Source organism: Paralichthys olivaceus, chromosome 5 (genome assembly GCF_024713975.1).
Source record: "Paralichthys olivaceus isolate ysfri-2021 chromosome 5, ASM2471397v2, whole genome shotgun sequence".
NCBI lineage: Eukaryota > Metazoa > Chordata > Actinopteri > Pleuronectiformes > Paralichthyidae > Paralichthys > Paralichthys olivaceus.
Window position 1 is genome coordinate 6746634 of NC_091097.1, and position 18477 is coordinate 6765110.

Below are 18477 nucleotides of genomic sequence, written 5' to 3' on the forward strand. Positions count from 1 at the left end.
TATAGAGCTGAAAAAGCAAACTGAACAACATGTTAAACAGAAATCATTAACGTGACTAAAATCTGCAAAAGCTTCATCTCCATTTGTCTCCAAAGCGTCACCTTCCTTCTCTTTTGTGCCGTGAAATCATCCCTGCTGAAGATCAGTTTCATTTAAATTTGACCTGATGGCGCTGAATTTAAAATGCAGCGCAGTGCTAAGCTGTGGCCTTTATTTCAAATGGTCTTGTTAGTGGTACAAGTTAATGCTGTGATAATTTATTAACAGTAAAAAACTTAAAGTAGCACCTGCGATGGTGTTTGGTACTTGGGGAAGGACAGGTGCTAAGTCATTGTCGGTGTTATTAGCACTTCTTCCACCTTATCTACCTTTGCAGCTCTTATCTGTCCTCATTTCTCCACTGCCTGTTAATATGCTAATACAGTTTATTAAAAGAGGAATTTACAACCAGTGCGTGGTGCTAGCGCTTCCACTCTTGACAACAAGGTGTTTTTCAGCTTCATTAACTTAGATCCAAATACCCACCAGCGTCTGAGGCCACGAAATCTTTAACATTCAAGTCCAGTCAGGATTCTGAATACAAATATTCGACTCAAGACTGAGCCCCAGCCTTCATATTAAAAGCTAACATTAAAATATTCATTTAAAAATGATAATGCACACAGGAGATCAATAAATGACTGGGCATTTGCAAGTGCTCGTGCTATTAAGAGCTTCCTTTAAGCATTTAATCACTCCACAACTTAAGTGCCTCTTGGTCAAATGTTTGCATAAAAAAATGGTAGGAGAAGAGCATCTTCCAAGAAAAAACAAAACCATTGGTTGGAAAAAGATGTTTGGTTGTTAGCACTGAGAGTGTCGAGCTTTATTTCCCATCCTCACATATCTAATATCGCTTTAAGAATAGATGGAGGTTTTTTTAGAAAGGACATCGGGAGCAACAATACCTAAGACATCATACCTCCCAGATTTGAGCCTTACCACCCCCCCCCCCCCCCGAGAAAGTCGATTTCATGCCTCATCCAACCCAAGACAATTTACAACTTCCTCAGCCAGGAAAATAGCTGAACTTCGCTGCTGCACTGTTGCCCTCTGCTTTGTGGGAGAGCTGATTATTCATTGTCTTTGTGTTGACACTGCAGTCGTCTTTGACCTTTTAATGCTAAAGCTTTCAACTAACTCTATTTGAACATCTGACCAGGCCTGACCTCTGACCTCTCCTGTTCCCACACGCATGTGAAAGTCGGCCCCGGTGTCTGGTTCAAATACAACATACATGATGCCTCCAACACAGCTGGCAGCCAGTTTGCAGTTAGTGGCTTTGAGCTGCTCTGATTCGCGGGTGCATTCACATATTGCATTTTAGATGTGGTTCTAACAAACCCTGGTCGTTAATGCTGGTGGGAACGATGTCATTTGCACTCTGATGTGGACCAAACAACCACACCAAGATCGTTTACTTCCTCTTCCACATTTTCAAGCTTTAGTCCAGAGCAGTTAATGAGTCTGTGTGAATTTGCTTTTTTTCCCTTTTTCTGTTCACACAGAAAGAAAACTTGCATTAGGATGTTCATTCTCTGTGTCCTCAAGATCTAGGGTGGCCGGTTAGGCCTTGATTTATTCTCATGCTACCTTCTAGTAAATTTTGAGTTATCCACACCCCACTACTGACGTTTTCAGACATGAACAACGCAGCAGGAGATTCTGCGTTCACAATAACACAGGTCATCAGGTTAGGGGTGGCACAGCATGCAGGAGGCAGAACGTAACATCACACATGGACACTCAACATCAACATGCCCACTCACGCAAGGTAAATACTCTATACTAAATAGGAGAGGATCTCCTACTGTATTCTCACATGGGCAGCGTTTTTACTAGAGTGCAGGCCTAAGAAACTCTGGAGAAAGTGCGGAGCCTCTCACTGACATTTGTATTCTCACACGCAGTCCTTCCTGTCTGGAGATTATTCGATGCATGTTTAAAAACAGCTTATGTGAAGCAAACCAGGCTAAGGGAGCAGTTTAGCTCAGACTTGCTGACCACGCCTTGTAATTGATTGGATAAAGGTTCCACCACAAACAAACTCATTCAGATCTAATTTGTGATCATATTGAAATAACTTCCTGCAAAAGATCCTAGTGAAGATGTTAGTGGTCTATGAATTCTTTGTTTGAGTCTGCCTAAACATTAATATTGTTTAACTGGACCAAACGGCAAACAGCTGGTACACTCTGTCACCAGATCCAATTTTATTTTATTTACATCAACGATGGTGTTTTTTTCTGAATTATAAATTAATAACTGGAGATTAAATCACAATGTTTTTTAGAGCCAATCATCTAAAACTCAAATGTATTCAGTTCACACAGGATAAGCAAAAGCAGTAGAGAATGTTTGGCAATTGAATAATTATTTCAGGTATATTTTAAATGAAAGATGACTTCAAGGTTAGACATCTTTAGTGATTAGTGACAGTTCGGTCAGGAACACAATGTCATGATTTACCCATTTGTTGCAAATGGGGATACAGTTATGATTGGCGTTGAAGGCTCCATTCCTTGGATGTTCCCTGGATTAGCCCAGCAGTATGCTAATATAAAACAGGAAACACCCCTGTTGGGTGTAGCAGGCAATGTGCCTTTGTTTAGGATGAATATCTTTTACCACCACCGTGTTTGGACTCGGTGCTAAAAAGGTGGTGGTGGAGGCAAGTGGCCGGCAGCAGGCATGGGTGGCAGTGTAGCTGAGCAGGGATCGTGAGGATGAGGTCGTATTGAAAGGGACCGCTTTGGTGAGAGAATCAGCTTTGATTGGTGGGTGGCTGACGAGCACCCGTAACCTATCGGTAGCTGACAGCTGAGCACATGACTCTGTGTCCTGCATGAACTAACGCGATGCTTCATTTCAAGTGAAATTGACCAAAACTAAAAACCTTCTCAGCTGTCTTTGGCCTGGACTGTTGTGTAAGGAACCTGAGCGTGGAGAGGACTTACTGTGACAGACTGAGTCACTGGTGGGCGTGCACTCAGCCAGCTGTATCTCAGTGTCCTCATCACAGATGGTGCAGGGCAGGCAGGGTTCCAGGGAGCTCTCCCGGTCAGAGAAGGTATCGTCGAGACACTCCTCGCACACCGTGTCGTGATCGTGCTCGCAGTGACTGAACACACCTTGTCCCATCGGGCACACAGTACATGGCTCACAGCGTTCAGATAAGGCGTTGAAGAAGAAGTTGTAGTTGCAGATGCAGATGGCGTCGTTGGAGTCAGTGCAGGGCGTCTCCAGCCGCATCAGGCCGGTGCATTGTGTGCACGGCATGCACTGCTCTGTGTGGCTGTAGTTTTCTGAGAAAGTCTCACCTGCAGAAGAAAGGACAGGTCGAAGGAGACAAGAGAGAGATGAAAGAAGGAAGAATGGGAGAATAAAAGAGTAAAAGAGGTTAGAAGATGGAGAGAGCAGGAAATATGATGACATAAATGGGGTTAACAGTGACTCTAATGACATTAATCATGTTTACTGCACATCCATTGGAAGGGAGGACACATTGATCCACTGGGCTATTAGTGATTTGTGCTCGAGGACAAGAAAGGTGCTCTTGTTGGGGAGCGAGTCAAAAGCCTGGTGCGCTCATTACGATATTGATCTCAGTGTGTTTGTGTTGCACTGAGTAAACTGCTTTAATCTCAGTCATGCACACAGTGGAGTGCATCCATATGATTACAGTGATCCACAGGTGATACAGACCCAACGTCAAAACTTATCAAGCGATTACTTTATGGAATTCCACGTTTCTGCTAATTGTTTGGAAATACTTCATTCACATTGTTGCAAGTCTTTTAAATGAACCATACTACTAGAATGCCACTCAGCAAATCGCATACCACCGCCAAGATCCAACAGTCCCAAGATTTCTCACAAAATGTGATTAAACAACTTCTTAACAACTCTGACAATATTTGCATAGTAACAAATGTTACATATGCACAATGTGACATATGCTCAATGTGACATATGCACGTTAATCATAAAAACATCTGTATTAGCTAAAAGTGGTGTTCGGCGCATGTGAGATATGGATAAAGAAATGACAAAATTAAATTTGAGAAGTCGATGTTAGAAGCTACTATTTAGACCTGATTGTAAAATGTTGTTAAAATGTTTTAAAGTTTGCCATGAGGAAGGCCTTCATGTGAATTTTCCCAGTCCAGGACTCATTTTTCTGACACCAAGTAAATGCATTAAAAGTGCACCAATGGGGAATTTCAGTGGTGTGGGCATGGAGGGGGCTCAGAAAGCACCTCCACCTGGACCAGAGGATTAAGCACAGCTAAGGGCTGTTAGCTGATTGTTCCTCTGGTTCAGAAGGCAGCAGCAGAGCTGCCAGAGAGAGACACAGGGACACAGAGAAAATGCATGAGAAGAGACACATGAAGAGAAACTCATGGGACAATGAGAGACTGAGCTGAGCTGCAAAGCTGAGGTTCCAGCTGACATAGCTGGCAAGTTTAAGTTTGTCTTGTCTTAAGTTAAGAGTTTTGTTGAGTTTATGTTTGCTGGTCTAAAATAAAATGCTGAAAAGCAACTGGTTTGTCTCAGGCTGCTGTGATGAGACCCTGGTGGCAACATCTATCTCCACAAGTGGTTTTACAGATAATTAGGATTAGTCAAGGCATACAAATTAAAATTTTGTGACAGTGATGAAGCCAAATGAAGAGATAAGACATCACTAGAATGTATCCTTAGGGAGACAAATGTGTGTACACATTTTCATGGGCCTCCATCTAATATTTGTTGGGATATTTCACTAAAAACCACAAATGTCACACCTCTGGTGGCACAAAAGCAAATATCAGGAATGAATGGGGCTCATCCTCAAGGAATCCACAATGTTTGTACAACATTTAACCATCCATCCATCTATTCACTCTAGATTAATCTGCCAGTTCTGGTTTGTAGGAACATTTGTTAAACCTCCATAGGCTTTAGACTGCTAAGCAGGACCAATATAATTCTGCAAATTGATTAAGCCCTTCCTCTAGTGTGGTGTAAAAAAAAAAAAAATCAATAATTTTAAGTTTGTGAGTAGAAGCGATAGCAGCTGAGGTGTGGAGAACGGTGTTGAACAGACTGAGGTAAAACGCCTTGCTGACTAATTGCCTGCTGCTTTTCAATTACTTCAAACACTTCAGATTTGCTCTTCAGGAACATTTGCATTGGGAGGACTCGGGAGAATTCACTGTTGAGGAAGTGACGACCTCAAATTAGCTTATTGTTACACTCAGAGCTCCGACACAGTAATCTATTAATATTTCATATTCATATAGACTTATTTTCAGATATAATTGGATGCCTGGTGATTTATGCATACAGTGGGAGAGGGGTGTGTGTGTGTCCTGGGAGTGTTTCAGTGGTTGAATGGGGTGAGAGTGGAGTGGAGAGGCTGATGGGAGAAAAAAAACCCTACAGCTCAGACTCACGGCTTCACAGTTCTGCTCAACATGAGAGCGGTTACCTTGCAAAAGCTGCAGTCAGACATGGCACAATCCTTCAGCCAGAATCAAACCACAGTCACCAAGGTTATATGGCAAAAATCCCTGCAGCACAGAAACCATTAGAGGGCTGGCAAAGTGCAGCTGGAAGTTTGTTATCCATTCATCTGGCATGAAGGTTTCTGAACATGTGATTATGAGACAAGAACACGTGTCAAAACAGCTTTGTAGGCTGTTTAATTACCAGCACAGTTCGTCCCTTTCACCCTTCATCTCACATGATGAAATATGCAGCAAGTTAACACTGGTTAAAATCTTCTCTGTGGTGAAACGCTCATCGACTTACAGTGAAATAACTCATACGGGCTGGGTGTAACTGTAAATATGTGTCCCACACATTGTGTACAGTTCTGCATTGTGCGTTTCCCATTCGTACTTCTTAGTGGGTGTCGTGATGAGCAACAGCATATTGTCAGTGTGAAAAGCCCTGCAGCAATGTCCCAGCACTTGCTTTTGCACTGTAAGCGGCACTGGCGAGTAAACACTGGCACAGACTGGAGCTCTAAGCACCTTGTAAACAGTGGCGCAGCTTAGAGGCCTGACGAAGAAGGCTGTCACATTATACAGGCAGGCTGAGCGGGGCGGGTACACGCACGTAATGTTACAGCGCAGGGGGGTGGGGGGGGGATCACCGAGCTCTGCGGGAGCGGCTGCTTGATTTGTTCGAATAAAACCTAAAGACTGTTTGACACAACGCAATCGGAAGTAGGCGTTTGTGGGTGGTCTGGTGCTCAAAACCCAACCTCAGTGTAAAAAGCATGATTTAGTGGTTAAAGCGTAGAGCAAGTGCTGATGTACGACTGGAAGGGGAAGGGTCACGGGGGATGTGGCAGTAAGGGGGAGGTAAAGTGAGTTGAGTTTCCTCCTCAGGTAGACACACACACCAGCACATCCAGAGTTCTTTCATCACCTTTTGCTCTTATTAGTGAGGGGTGATGTGTGGGGGTGCCTGGAGGCAGAGATGATAGAGGAGGGTGACAGCGGCTGAACGGCCCAGACCCTAGACATACAGCAGACCCCCGGGGTAAATGATTATTTGAATTTCGTAAAGCTCTGAGGCCTTTGTTTTGTTTGCAGTCAGGCTCAGCAAGCAAAGCTCTCCTCCTCATTCATTTCAATTATCCCACAGCGAGCAGGCTTCCTTGCTAATTTTAACTTGCATGCTTGAGCCCTCTTGCAGTCTTTGTGTGTAAACACGTCTAAATGCGACCATATGCACCGAGTGTTGAACGGGCAGGGGATGAAAGTGTGTGGGTTGTGCGTGTGTGCGTGTGCGTGTGTGATTTACGTGCCATCTGGGGCCCACAAGAAGAGAGTTAAAGGCCATCAGGATTCAGGTAGAGTGGTCTCTTTAATAAAATATGACGTTATTTCTAATTGTCCCCAATCGAGCAATGATCAGTGCAGCTCAGCATTTAGAGTTTTCATGTTGGGCAGTAAAACCTCTTATTGGTAAAGGGAGATGTGGCTGTGTGTGTGGGGGGGATGATGCACTTAAAATGTGTCACTTCAGCCCCCTCCCCTCTCAAATGCTGATGCGTTTCAGCCCCATTAGTGACATCAATAATGTACCTCTGGATGGCCTTGAAACTGCCCCACGATCTTCACAATCAGCAGTTTAGGTGTAAGCTTTTAGCGAGGATAGATATATTTCTGCCACATCTCAGCAGAGACACCGCTTTCTTCCCACCTGAACGGCTGACCTTTTGCCAACTGGATAAATTATCACTATTTGGAAAGCTGCTCTAAAACTTTATTTGTCTTTAAAACATGAACGATTTCTGTGTTTTATTACACACAGACTGCCTCCAGATTAGAAACAGGTGTTTGAGGATATTACCAAAGTTATTAAGCGGTGATATAAGGCTCTAATTTGACAATCAATAATTACTGTGCATCCTGTTCTACTCTGCTTTTGTTTTTCTCCTTAGAATGAAGACTGTTTTTCTGCAACAATTGAGCCCATAGGTCATCTGTGCAAGTGACTCATTACGACCCATGTCGTTAGGTGATGTGGTGGCTGTATTTCTTGTGACAGGAGCAAAGGAGGATGTCAGGTGACAATTGAGCAACAAAGTCCTTGTAAGGAGGTTGGGCTGCATGGATGGGTCAGGAAAACACAGTATCTGTTTATTTCCCATATGAAATCCATGACACACTTCCAATAATAGATTGGAACCATAAAAAATGATGTCCACAAACCTTAAGGAAATGCTTATTTTTGCCTGACAAGTTGTAAGTTACCAATTGTTTACTAAAGCAAGAGCATAAACATAGCAAGGGTTTCCGTGTTCATCCTGATGACAACGTTTGTCATCTCATTTGCTACTTATAGTGACCGCCAACAAAAAACTTTACTAAACAATCCTAACATGGGATATTTACTGATGTGTTTAATGTCTCACAGACCATATTTCCAGATTTTAGGACTCACTCCTGCAGTTCTGTGTCTGGTACGCCCCCTTTGTCCTATCTATGGTACTACAAGTGATGTATACAATCATTCAAGTTGGAGGACTTGGTACTGAGAGTCATGTAGTAAAGAAACTTCCTTCGCAACAACCACAGAGTTCCTGCCAAAGGCAAAAAATCTCCATTGCCACCTTCAACCCCCATGATCCAAAGTTGGAAGCGATTCTTGATGCTCTGCTTCTGCCTTCATCAGATGAGGCTGTGAATCTTTTTTTTCCTCCTTTAAATCCCCAGTGAGCCCTGTTCCAGTCGAGCCAGCAGGGCTAATCTTAAATGCTACATTGACTCATGGGGTTCCGCCTTTTTTCTCTCAGATCTTCAGGCAGTTAGCAGGGCAAGTTTTTTTTTTTCTCTCTCTGAATGGTTCACTAAGTGAGGCAGGTCCAGTTTGTCTTGTCTCCCATGACAGCTGAGAAAAGTGGAGGAGACTGATAAATATTTCAGCGATGCTGACGCTGGCACTCGTCCCGAGCCAGGACCGCGGAGGAGGGGGATCCCACAGGCAGGAAGTGGGGAATCCAGGGGGGCTGGTGGTAAATAAAGATTCACCCATATTTACCATGAAACAGGAAATGGATGTGCTGAATTCTTCTCTTTAATTATTAATTTCAGCACTTTAGAAAATGTATTCTTAGCTTTTCGTTTTTCAGGTAAGGTCAAGGTTTCAGCATCTAACTTCCATATAAATCCCACTCAGCCTGATTTAGGTGCGTGTGCTTCTGTGGGCCTCAGATACACTAAGGTTTTATCTGCTGAGACGAAAACAATAGGGAAAGAGACAAAAATGCACTCGGCACCAGAAACCTCCAGGGTATTTGAGGTTTTGCGTGTTTATCAGTGGTGAATATTTTTCTTGTTCTGCCAAATGATATACAGAGGTGACGATTTGAAGGAAAAACCTGAATAATGATTGGAGAGACATAACAAATGCAAATGCTTCTACACAGGTGCACTATGGTGCAACAAAGCGGTTAACATCAAATCATTTTGTGTGAGACGGTTGATTCTGATGTATGAAGACAGCAAGAGTGACTTTGAAAGAGGGTTCGTTGTTGGGGCAGAGAGAGCAGGAGCTTCAGTCACAAAGACCGCTCAGCTGGCTTGAATTTCAGAAGGAACATTGACTTAAGTGACATCTGCATGTAGAGCTACAGGAAAGACGTCAGTAAGTAGGTTCGGAAATTGCAGTCAACAGCGCACATTTGAGGACGGTGATGCTAACTGAAATGTGTAAGGAAAAACAGAAGAGCAACTCCTCCTCTGGCGACCAAGAATGACAGTGTAGGACGTGATTAGACTGTGTCAGCGAGAACGGTTCATCCACAATTACAGAGAGAGGGATTTTATTGAAAGGCTGCAGTGCATAAACCCCTCATTACAGAGATGAATGCAAAAACTACAGAGATGTGGTCAGAAGAGTCATCTTCACCATATTCTCTACATCTGTGAGGTACCACAACTCAATGGTACAGGTCTGAATGTTTGACTCCGCAGAGACAGGGGGATCCAGTCGCTCTGTTATGTTATGGGTGGCCATTTTTTCTACCATGGTTTGGTTCTAATTGTCCCCAGAGAGGGAGGGACCGCTGCAAATCAAAGTTTGTCTGAGTGATCACCTATATCCTTTCATGACACATTTCTATCCGGGTGGGATAGAATGACTTGCTTGGACTGGCAATGAGGTGGAGCTGTTACTGACAGTGTAGCTGCTCTCAGACATGCACTTCCAGGTAATCTCCAGACATTCACTGGAGAGGCTGCATGTTAGGAGAGGCTCTGGACTTTCTCCCAAGGTTCTACAGGACAGACCCTGAGAAAAACCTCTAGATAAAGTCCAAGTGAGCTAATTTGAGAATACAGCAGGAGATCCTGCGAAGGATTTACCTCTAACATGCGACAAATGCAAAACAGAAAAAAACTCAAAGAACACCAATATATCAGGATTGAAAACTCAGATGAAGATGTCAGTGCTTTTGAAAATAAGGGCTGGTGTTAAACACTGGTGTCGATGTGCTGTAAACAAAAACACGTGAGAAGATCAGGAGAATTGTTCCATTACGTCCTGCCTGCTGCACCAAGTCACCTGAACACTCTGGAGATTTCTGTGTTGTGACGTGTTTGACCAGAGAATTTTCTGCTGTGTTGTTCATGTGTGATCAGCAAACTCCAGAGAATCTCAAGACCCATATAGTGTCTAAAAACAGCTTGAGCGGAAACAATGTTTTACCATCACTGCTGGTAGTCGAGTCATGACAGATAAAAAGCTATATGAAGCAAATGCAGGTGACTGCATCGCCATTCCCAAACACAGCCCTGGAATTTTCAAACTAAAACAGGAGCAGCAGCCTTTTAAAACTTCTAGCCACTTAATAAAGATGGGGATGACACACGGTGATGATTAAAACTAAAACAACTAAAATCAGTGCCAGGGTGCACTGACGCTGTTTTGGCAGCACATGGCAGCTCAACACCTTCCCAAGACAATTTATGTTGGTTTTCCGTTAATTGTTTCACCCATCTGCAGTTGTTCACTGTTCGAGGCACAATAGGTTTTTCAATATTTTTTTAATATGCTTTAATTAGCCAGATAAAATGAGTAAAGCTGCTTTGATGTAACAGTATGCATGATGAATGAGCAGATCTTGCCCTTTGGAGCCTAGCTCGCTAATACCTTTTTATCCGCTAATACAGACGATGAGTCATAGCAACAGGGAGGGGGAGGGGGAGGAGGGGGTGGTTGTGCTGCTGGCTGAGAGAGGCGAGTACAGGATGGAGAAAAGAGGAGACACGACGAGGGATTTCGCTTGTGTGGAGGGGCGGGGGGATGAGTGAGTGAAGCAAAAAAAAAAAAAGAAAAAGAAAGAAATACTCATCACAATTACAGTCCTGAAGGGCCGACCCACATTATGGGGAAAACAGAGCTGCAGTGTAACAGCTACACATCGTCTGCTGTTGTTTTACAGCAGGAAAAGGAAAGAGGAATATGACGTGTTGGACTAATTCCTCCTGCAGCATGTTTCTCCACAGAATCCAGAATCTACTCATCCAATTTCCTGCTCCAGTCAATCATAACCATATTGTTTGATGACGACATTTAACAGCGTTGCCATTATTTTAGTGCTGTCAGACATTTTTGTAAATTTAACACCTCTAAATATCCAGATATTGATTGTTGAGAGTTGGATTATGTGAAGTTAAGTTAGTTGTTTTGTTTTTTTCTCCAGCGTCAATGTCGCACTTTGACTCTCAGCCCATCTACGTATTGCTGCTCGAATTCCTTCATTCGAAATAATAAAACCTTCAAAGGGTTGAATTAAGCCAGACTTGAGTTGCTCGATGACATAACATGGAGATAAGCATCTGTTGTGAAAAGAAATTCAAAGATAATCTGAAAATGTGTTTTCTTTGGACAAAAACATTTCCATCAGGCTGGCGGTGTTCCTGAACAATTTGATAGAATCCCTCGTGATGACACCCAGTTGATATCAATGTGTTCTGCCTCAGCAGTTCTTGTTTTCAGCCCGACAGCGTTTACATGTTTTGTCAGGATAAATCATTGCAACCTCTCAATGTTCAGCACAGAGCTCACTCTGACCACATGCTCATTTTGCCTTTCTGCTGTGTGAAAGCCTCAAACTCGCCACAATCAGCATGTGCGTTCGACAGAGAAGAAAATGAAGCACCGCGGAGACTCAAACCAGCAGGTGTGATTCATTTGTCTCGTTTGCAGTTCCTCGCCTCGTCCTGAACTAAATGCGGTGACGGGTGTGACCTATTACTTTGACGTTCACGTTGCGCCCTGACAAAGTTACAGACCAGCATCTTAAAGGGCAAAAAGAGCTGCATGGACCCGATGCAGAAAGAATTGAGAAGAACACGTGTTTGCAGCATCGACTCTTCTTCTTCTTTATCTTCTTCTTCTTCTCTGAGATGTTGCAGAATTGGCCTCTCTCCCAGCTCTGCTGTGTAGAGCGAGGGCTAATAGTTCACAGCCTGAACAGAGCTGTAAGCGAACACATTTGGAGCCACTTACAAGCATCAAACATGTGAATTCCTGCCTTAATTCTCAGGACTGTTGATAAATGAAAAGCAGACACTTTGCACAAATGACCAATTGGACAATAGAAGTTTGTTTTGGCTTTGACGCTACAAGTATTTGCAGTTCAGGGCCTGAGCTGCCATTAAAACCAAAGAAAGCGAAGGTGGATGTATAACTCGAGATGATATGAGAGCAGAGACTTTGCATTTGTTGGGTGTGAGTGTGTCCTGATGGTGAGGGTGAAGAGTTTTGCAGCTGTGCAACAGCTTGTGTACATATTTATCTTCATGTTTTTGATTGTTTCCAGATTTGATTTTATCTTTTTAGGTATGACAAATTTCAGGAGGTGGAATTTCTGCATTGTCAGGTTTTAGCATTCTGGTGTGAAAAATGACTTGCTGGATCTATTAAAGGGTCAGCACACCCAAATCACTGAAATGTGAAACATATTTTGACCACACGTGGAACAGATTTCGTTGGAACCACATTGTAGAAAGATTAAAGTTGACATTGGTGAGGTTGGTGTGTTTTTAATGTAATTTTACAATGCTGAGAAGACCACAAAGGGGGGTGGAAGCACAAACTTCAGATATTGCACAACCAATGTTGGAAAAAAAATTTGGCAACACTTTCTAATAAGACACCGGTCATAGAAGTCCTTATTTTACTTATAGAAGTCAAAAGATGACTTTATGACTCTAACACACTCAAAGATATTTTTAACACAAGATAATTGGTCCACAAAGGTTGTCTAACCCTTTCATATGAAAGAAGCAAATGCACTGTTTGGTTGCAACACAGGTTTATTTCTAAGGCCTTTTTCTAACTGTTACTCTATGTCTTCATCATTCATGTTGGATTGAGACTGTCCAGTCAGTGACTCACTGGCGCCTCTTGTGGGACCCTTTGCTGCCTGTGGTCCTCTCTTCCTCTATCTTTCTTGTCTATCTCTCCAGTGGCAATGTCAATAAAACATAAACGACCAAAATAAGTAATAAAAGATTAAATCTAGCCTTTAATTTTTAGAGGGTAAGGCAAAAGGATGTTTTTTTATAACCTGGCAACCTATAGATGTTGTTTCTATTAGGGGCTAATAAAAATCATCATACATAATGATCAAGTCTGTGGTCATTTTACCATATATCTCAGGCCAAATTAGAGAACATTACTCTTAGACCAAGGTGCAAAACACACTGTAACTTCAAGCCCTTTTTAGAATTTACGACCCATGGATAAACGGTGGCTTTTTAAAAAGTGGTGCCCACGTGTTCAAAACCAGAATTGACGGCAGCTGACTTTCTTCATTTGAACTCTTTTAAACTCGATCCCTTCAGTGCACACACATGTATAATATTTATGCAGTAAAATCTTCACTCACTGTCCAAACACTGGGCGCACACAGTCTGAGTGGCTCCGCATTTCTTCACCACGCCCTCTCCAGGTGGACACTCCATGCAGCACTCCCCGTTGCTTGTGTACTTGCCGGAGTCACAGGGGAGCAGCACCGCCCGCTCCGTCTTAGATGACGACACTAACGCCACCTGGCAGCACAGTAGAAAATGTTAGAGGAGCATGTTGGCCACACACACACACACACACACACACACACACACTCACAGAGAGTGGACACAAACTTTCACACATACAAACACACAGAATGAGTCTATACACAGCAAAACAAATTGAGGAAAATCACTGCCATGTGTACGACCTGTTACTTAAGTCCAACCGCTCTCAGGATTCATCATAAATCATGTTGTCTCCACCTATTGCCTATTAGATACACTCTGAACCAGGCAGTCATATGAATTGTTCTAACAGTTCCCCTGAAGGCCCATCAGCTCTAATATAGTAAACGTACAACATCCTCCAGTCAGGCAGCTACCACAGGATCATGTGTGGACCACATTATACACATGCCCGTCCTGTTTACTGTCTAAAGGTGAGAGTAGCTGTGAACGTCAGCCTCTGCTTCCCATCACCACAGACACACACACCCACAGAGACATACATGCATGTACCTCTACACTTGTGAGGACTTACAATAATGTATTTCTTTGCACCTATCTGAACCCCCAGGCCTAAAATAAACCTTATACAAAAACCATATCCAAAACAGAGCTCTAACCCAAACCCATTGGCCCAAACTGCCTAAAATATGTTTTGGATCATCTGTAGTGACCGTCTGATTGGAGGTTAGGGTTTGGAGCAGGTGACTGACAGGAGAATAACCAACCACAGATGCATAGTCCCTCCAGTTGATCCATTCTTACAGCAACCGTGAAGTTTGATATCAAATCTATGTAAATTTAATCTGGACTGTATGCTGACTCTGTGGTTGCTCAAGCCCCAGAAAGCCCATTTCATGTCCTCCTAACTTTAACCAAAAGGTCTCTTTGTTTCACTTATGCTTTACATTGAAGGTGTTTATCGCGCCTTAGTGGAGGATCAGTCCCCAAAAATGTGACTCTGTCAACAGATGTTAGCTCCAGAGGGTTTGTTAGAAGTTCTCATAGACTAAATTCCTTCTCACTGGATCCACAGCTGAGGTGAGAGAGTTGGATTTGTCTTGGATCAGATTCTTTTCCATTACGCTGTCCAATTTGTTCAGTGTAACTTTGAATACATGCAGCACACAACCATTGCAGTGTCAATACACATGTACTTCCCAACACATATTTAATCCTATGTAACTATTGATCATTTGGTTTAAATTACTTGCATGCACAATTTACTTGTCTCCCTCGTGATGTCTACATCTTTCTGATCAGTTATCTCTCTGTCTCTTTTCGTTCATGTTGCATTTTGCTACTACACTCTGATATGAATGCCACGCAGCTTTACTGGCAAAAGAACTGAGGCTTTGCGTGTGTGTGTTTGTGCGTGTGCACACAACAATGTCAAATAAAAGGAATTCATATCCAGACATTTCAGAACAAAGAAAATCATTATACTGAATCCCTTTCATGTCCTGTGGCTTTTTGTTATGCAACGAGCAAAAATCTCATTTCCACTTAATTCACATTTGCTGAGACATCAATTCAAACTTTTCTGTCACTCTCTCCCTCCCTCCCTCTCTTACTCTCTCTCCCCCTCCCTCCTCTCTCTTTGGTCCCTGCTTTCATTCACAAGCAGATGTATTGAGCAGCCACCAGCTCTCTCTCCTCCTCCCCCTCATTCTCCTTCCTCTTCCTCGATATTTCACCCTCTCTGTCATTCCACGTTTTGCATTTGCCATCCTCATCACTCCTCCTGACTTTATCTCAACATCTTCTGAACAAACATCAGGTTTTCATGAGTTAAAATCACGATGACAGACGCATTTCTTCCTGCAAAATTTTTTGGGGATGCAGCTCAAACCCCCAGAAGAAGAGTTTCCCCTGCACCAACCCCCTCTCTTCTCCTGACACCTCCCTGGATTATAACCCAAAAAGCAGACTAATGACACATTCTGTCGGGAGGGAAATTGTTGCACCATCACCAGGAAACACGCAAGATGACCCAGCACGATACGCTTGTTTTTGCACTCTCCCCCAATTTCACGGTCAATTGGAGAGTTTATTTCTAAATTTAATTCTAAACCAAAAGTGCAGCCGACCGTCTCCAACCCCTCTACAGCAGCTGTCATAACAGAGTGTCCCCTCGCTTACAGGGGCTGTTCACACGATGACTGAGAGAGCAGCTGCCCTGGACACATACCACCAGGACGCACGGGCAGATGGATGTGCGCTCCGCTCTGCGCTTCACCACCAGCCATTCTCCAACTTTTCTTAAGATGCTGCAGCGTCCCTTTACCTCTGCTGACGCCTCCCTGTACCACTATACCTCTCCCTGTTCTACCACGTAACTGTGCCAGAACTAGTTATTGATAGGCAACTGTTTACGTCTGGGCCAGTGCGCATCAGACTGGATGTCCTGGATGCAGCCAAATGCGAAGCTGATATTTCAATTTCCCATAAAGTAATCCTCTAGCTGCGCTATCTGTAACTTTTCCTCCAAGGATGGAGACCACAAGAGGAAGGTGTTGGTGCGTGTGAGGGCATGTGTGTGCGCGCAAAGCTGGAGGGGTAATAATAATAATCAAACAAAGCATAGTGTTTGGCAGCATGCAGCACCTGCGTGTTTAACAGGGGGGGGACAACACAGTAGCAGAGGAATATGACACAGCCATGACGCAGAAGATGGCACGAAGAAGTGTGAGATTAGGAAAAGTCACCACTAAAGTCCGTGCAGGATTTTATTATAGCAATAACGCAGTAGGAATCTTTTAGGTCATATTTGAAAAGAATAACACAAAGTGCATAAGAACTCACTAACTGTCCTGACAGCCGCAAATACAGTAATTACAGAACAGACTCACCAGAGCGCACAAAATCACCAGCGGTAAGGTAGTAGTCATCCTGCGTCGCCTGCTGGAGTCACATAAAAAAGATCTTGAGCAGGGAGAAGGCAGCGCTGAGGAGGAAGAGGAGGAGGAAGACGATGAGGAGGAGGAGGAGGAGGAGAGCCGCTCAGCAGGAGAGTTCATTTTAATCCCAGCACCACTGATTTTATTTTTTTTTTTATCAATGAGTCCGCGCCATGACGCGTCTGCCCGGGACCTCTGGAGTGTACAAGTCAGATGCGACTGCCGGTGCACCCGCCCCCCACCCCTTCAACACAGAGTCGAGGAGAAGAAGAAGAGGAGGAAGAAGGAGAGGAAGATGAGGAGGAGAGCGTCCTGTCAGGAGGGCTGCTCAGCTGCAAGTGCACTGCGGAGGAGAGAAGAGGAGGAGAGGAGAGGGGGCACGTCCACTCTCCAGTTTATTGCCCCTGATACTCCTGCAGTACAACCTGATCCTCTCTCTCTCTCTCTCTCTCTCTCCCCCTCTCCCTCTCTCTCTCTCTCCCCCTCTCCCTCTCTCTCCTGCTTTAATCTCACGTGAGGTCTCCATCACAAAAGTTGCATAAATATGATTTTTATTCATTTATAATGAGCCCACATTATGTCTCTGACACATTCAGCAATACCCCCCCCCCCCCCCACACACACACACACACTCCCCTACAGTCTCTGCATGACTGCCCCCTCCTCCATAACACAAACCCCATTCATGCTAAAGAACTTATCACTCAACATCAGTGGTCCATTTCACTGATGCTCAAATCAAATCCCTGCAGCCAAGTTTGAAGATCCAGCTCCAAGAACTCAGAACCACGGATTCTGTGACAGCTGCAGATTGACGCTGACATGTTCAACAACCACATGTGCATGTCACACCACCATTGTCCAAATAATTTTGGCCATGTAGTAGGCCATGTCTCTTCATCACATAACTCAATTTTTAATTGCCACCAGCTCCGTGCCAGAGGCTGCATGCAGTTTGTGGCATCGTCCTGCTGGATCGCATTAAGCCGGAGTGTGTTTCTGATTATTTCCTCCTCCATGTTATGTAAATGAGGCAGTCAGATTATTAGAAACACCTTTCTCCATAATGTACTCCAAAACAAGACCACCACGAAGCCTTGCAGCCCCCGAAAGCTTTGTCTGAGAACCGAGGCCCCACATAAACATGTAAAACCAACATCTCACTTTCTGTAGAGATAACTGTTATACACCTCATATCATTCACACTTCATTAAACCGATGCACACAATCCCAGTTTTAAAAACAAAGTCTGTGTCTTTATGTTTGTGCAGAACTAATCCTTTTGTTGCCTGGCTCATTACTTAGCAACATCCAAATCCATGCAAGGTAACCTCAGTCCATTTCCAGTTCAAGGCACAGGGAGGTAATTGACCATCATGCAACACTAGAGGGAGACTCAGAGACTCACAGATGAGCACTGTTTATTTCATGTATTTACCTGAAGCATGAAGATTAGAAAATCTCTACCACTGTAAAACGTCTGTGGTGTAAAAGTACCACATTAACCTTTCTACTTCAGTAAAAGTAAGTTTTTTGCTTTTAATTATACTTAAAGTTTAAGAAGTAAAACTACTTGCAGGGTGAAGCCTGTACATTTATGCAACAGTGTACAGTCCTCCTTAGAAATATTTTTTAGAAAGAACCATGTATTGCAATTCATTGTTCAAAGGCAGTGGAGTATACACAGAGTATTCTCTACGTACAGTATTTAGCACTTGTAATGAAGAACTGGATATTCACTGTAGTTCACATCACATTATAAAACCTGCTGAACATGTTTGAGGTTACAATCTCATGGATCCATTAAGCAATATCACACATCTATTTTCTTTTTTGTCAAGATGAAAATACATTTGTTGGAACCACTTGAAAACCACTAATGTACGTCTCTGTTTGATGCTCATCGAGGTAGTTGTGCCTTTTGTCTCGGAAAAACCAGCGTTGATGGATATTGATCTGAGACAATGTGGCGATAAAGCAGTTGTTGCCACCAACAGAAATAAAAAAGG

At 43.4% G+C, this 18477-nt stretch overlaps 1 protein-coding gene across 1 annotated transcript in view; it reads right to left on the reverse strand.

The window, feature by feature from the left end:
- The window catches only part of ngfra (nerve growth factor receptor a (TNFR superfamily, member 16)), a 34139-nt gene extending 17308 nt beyond the window's left edge, over positions 1–16831 (reverse strand). Inside the window, exons 1-3 of the mRNA XM_020094194.2 lie at positions 16421–16831; positions 13439–13601; positions 2997–3359 (exon numbers count right to left, since the gene is read on the reverse strand). Coding sequence (XP_019949753.1) covers positions 2997–3359; positions 13439–13601; positions 16421–16588 — 694 coding nt within the window. The 5' untranslated portion in view covers positions 16589–16831. The remainder of the gene's footprint in view (positions 1–2996; positions 3360–13438; positions 13602–16420) is intronic.
- Positions 16832–18477: the final 1646 nt, after the last annotated feature.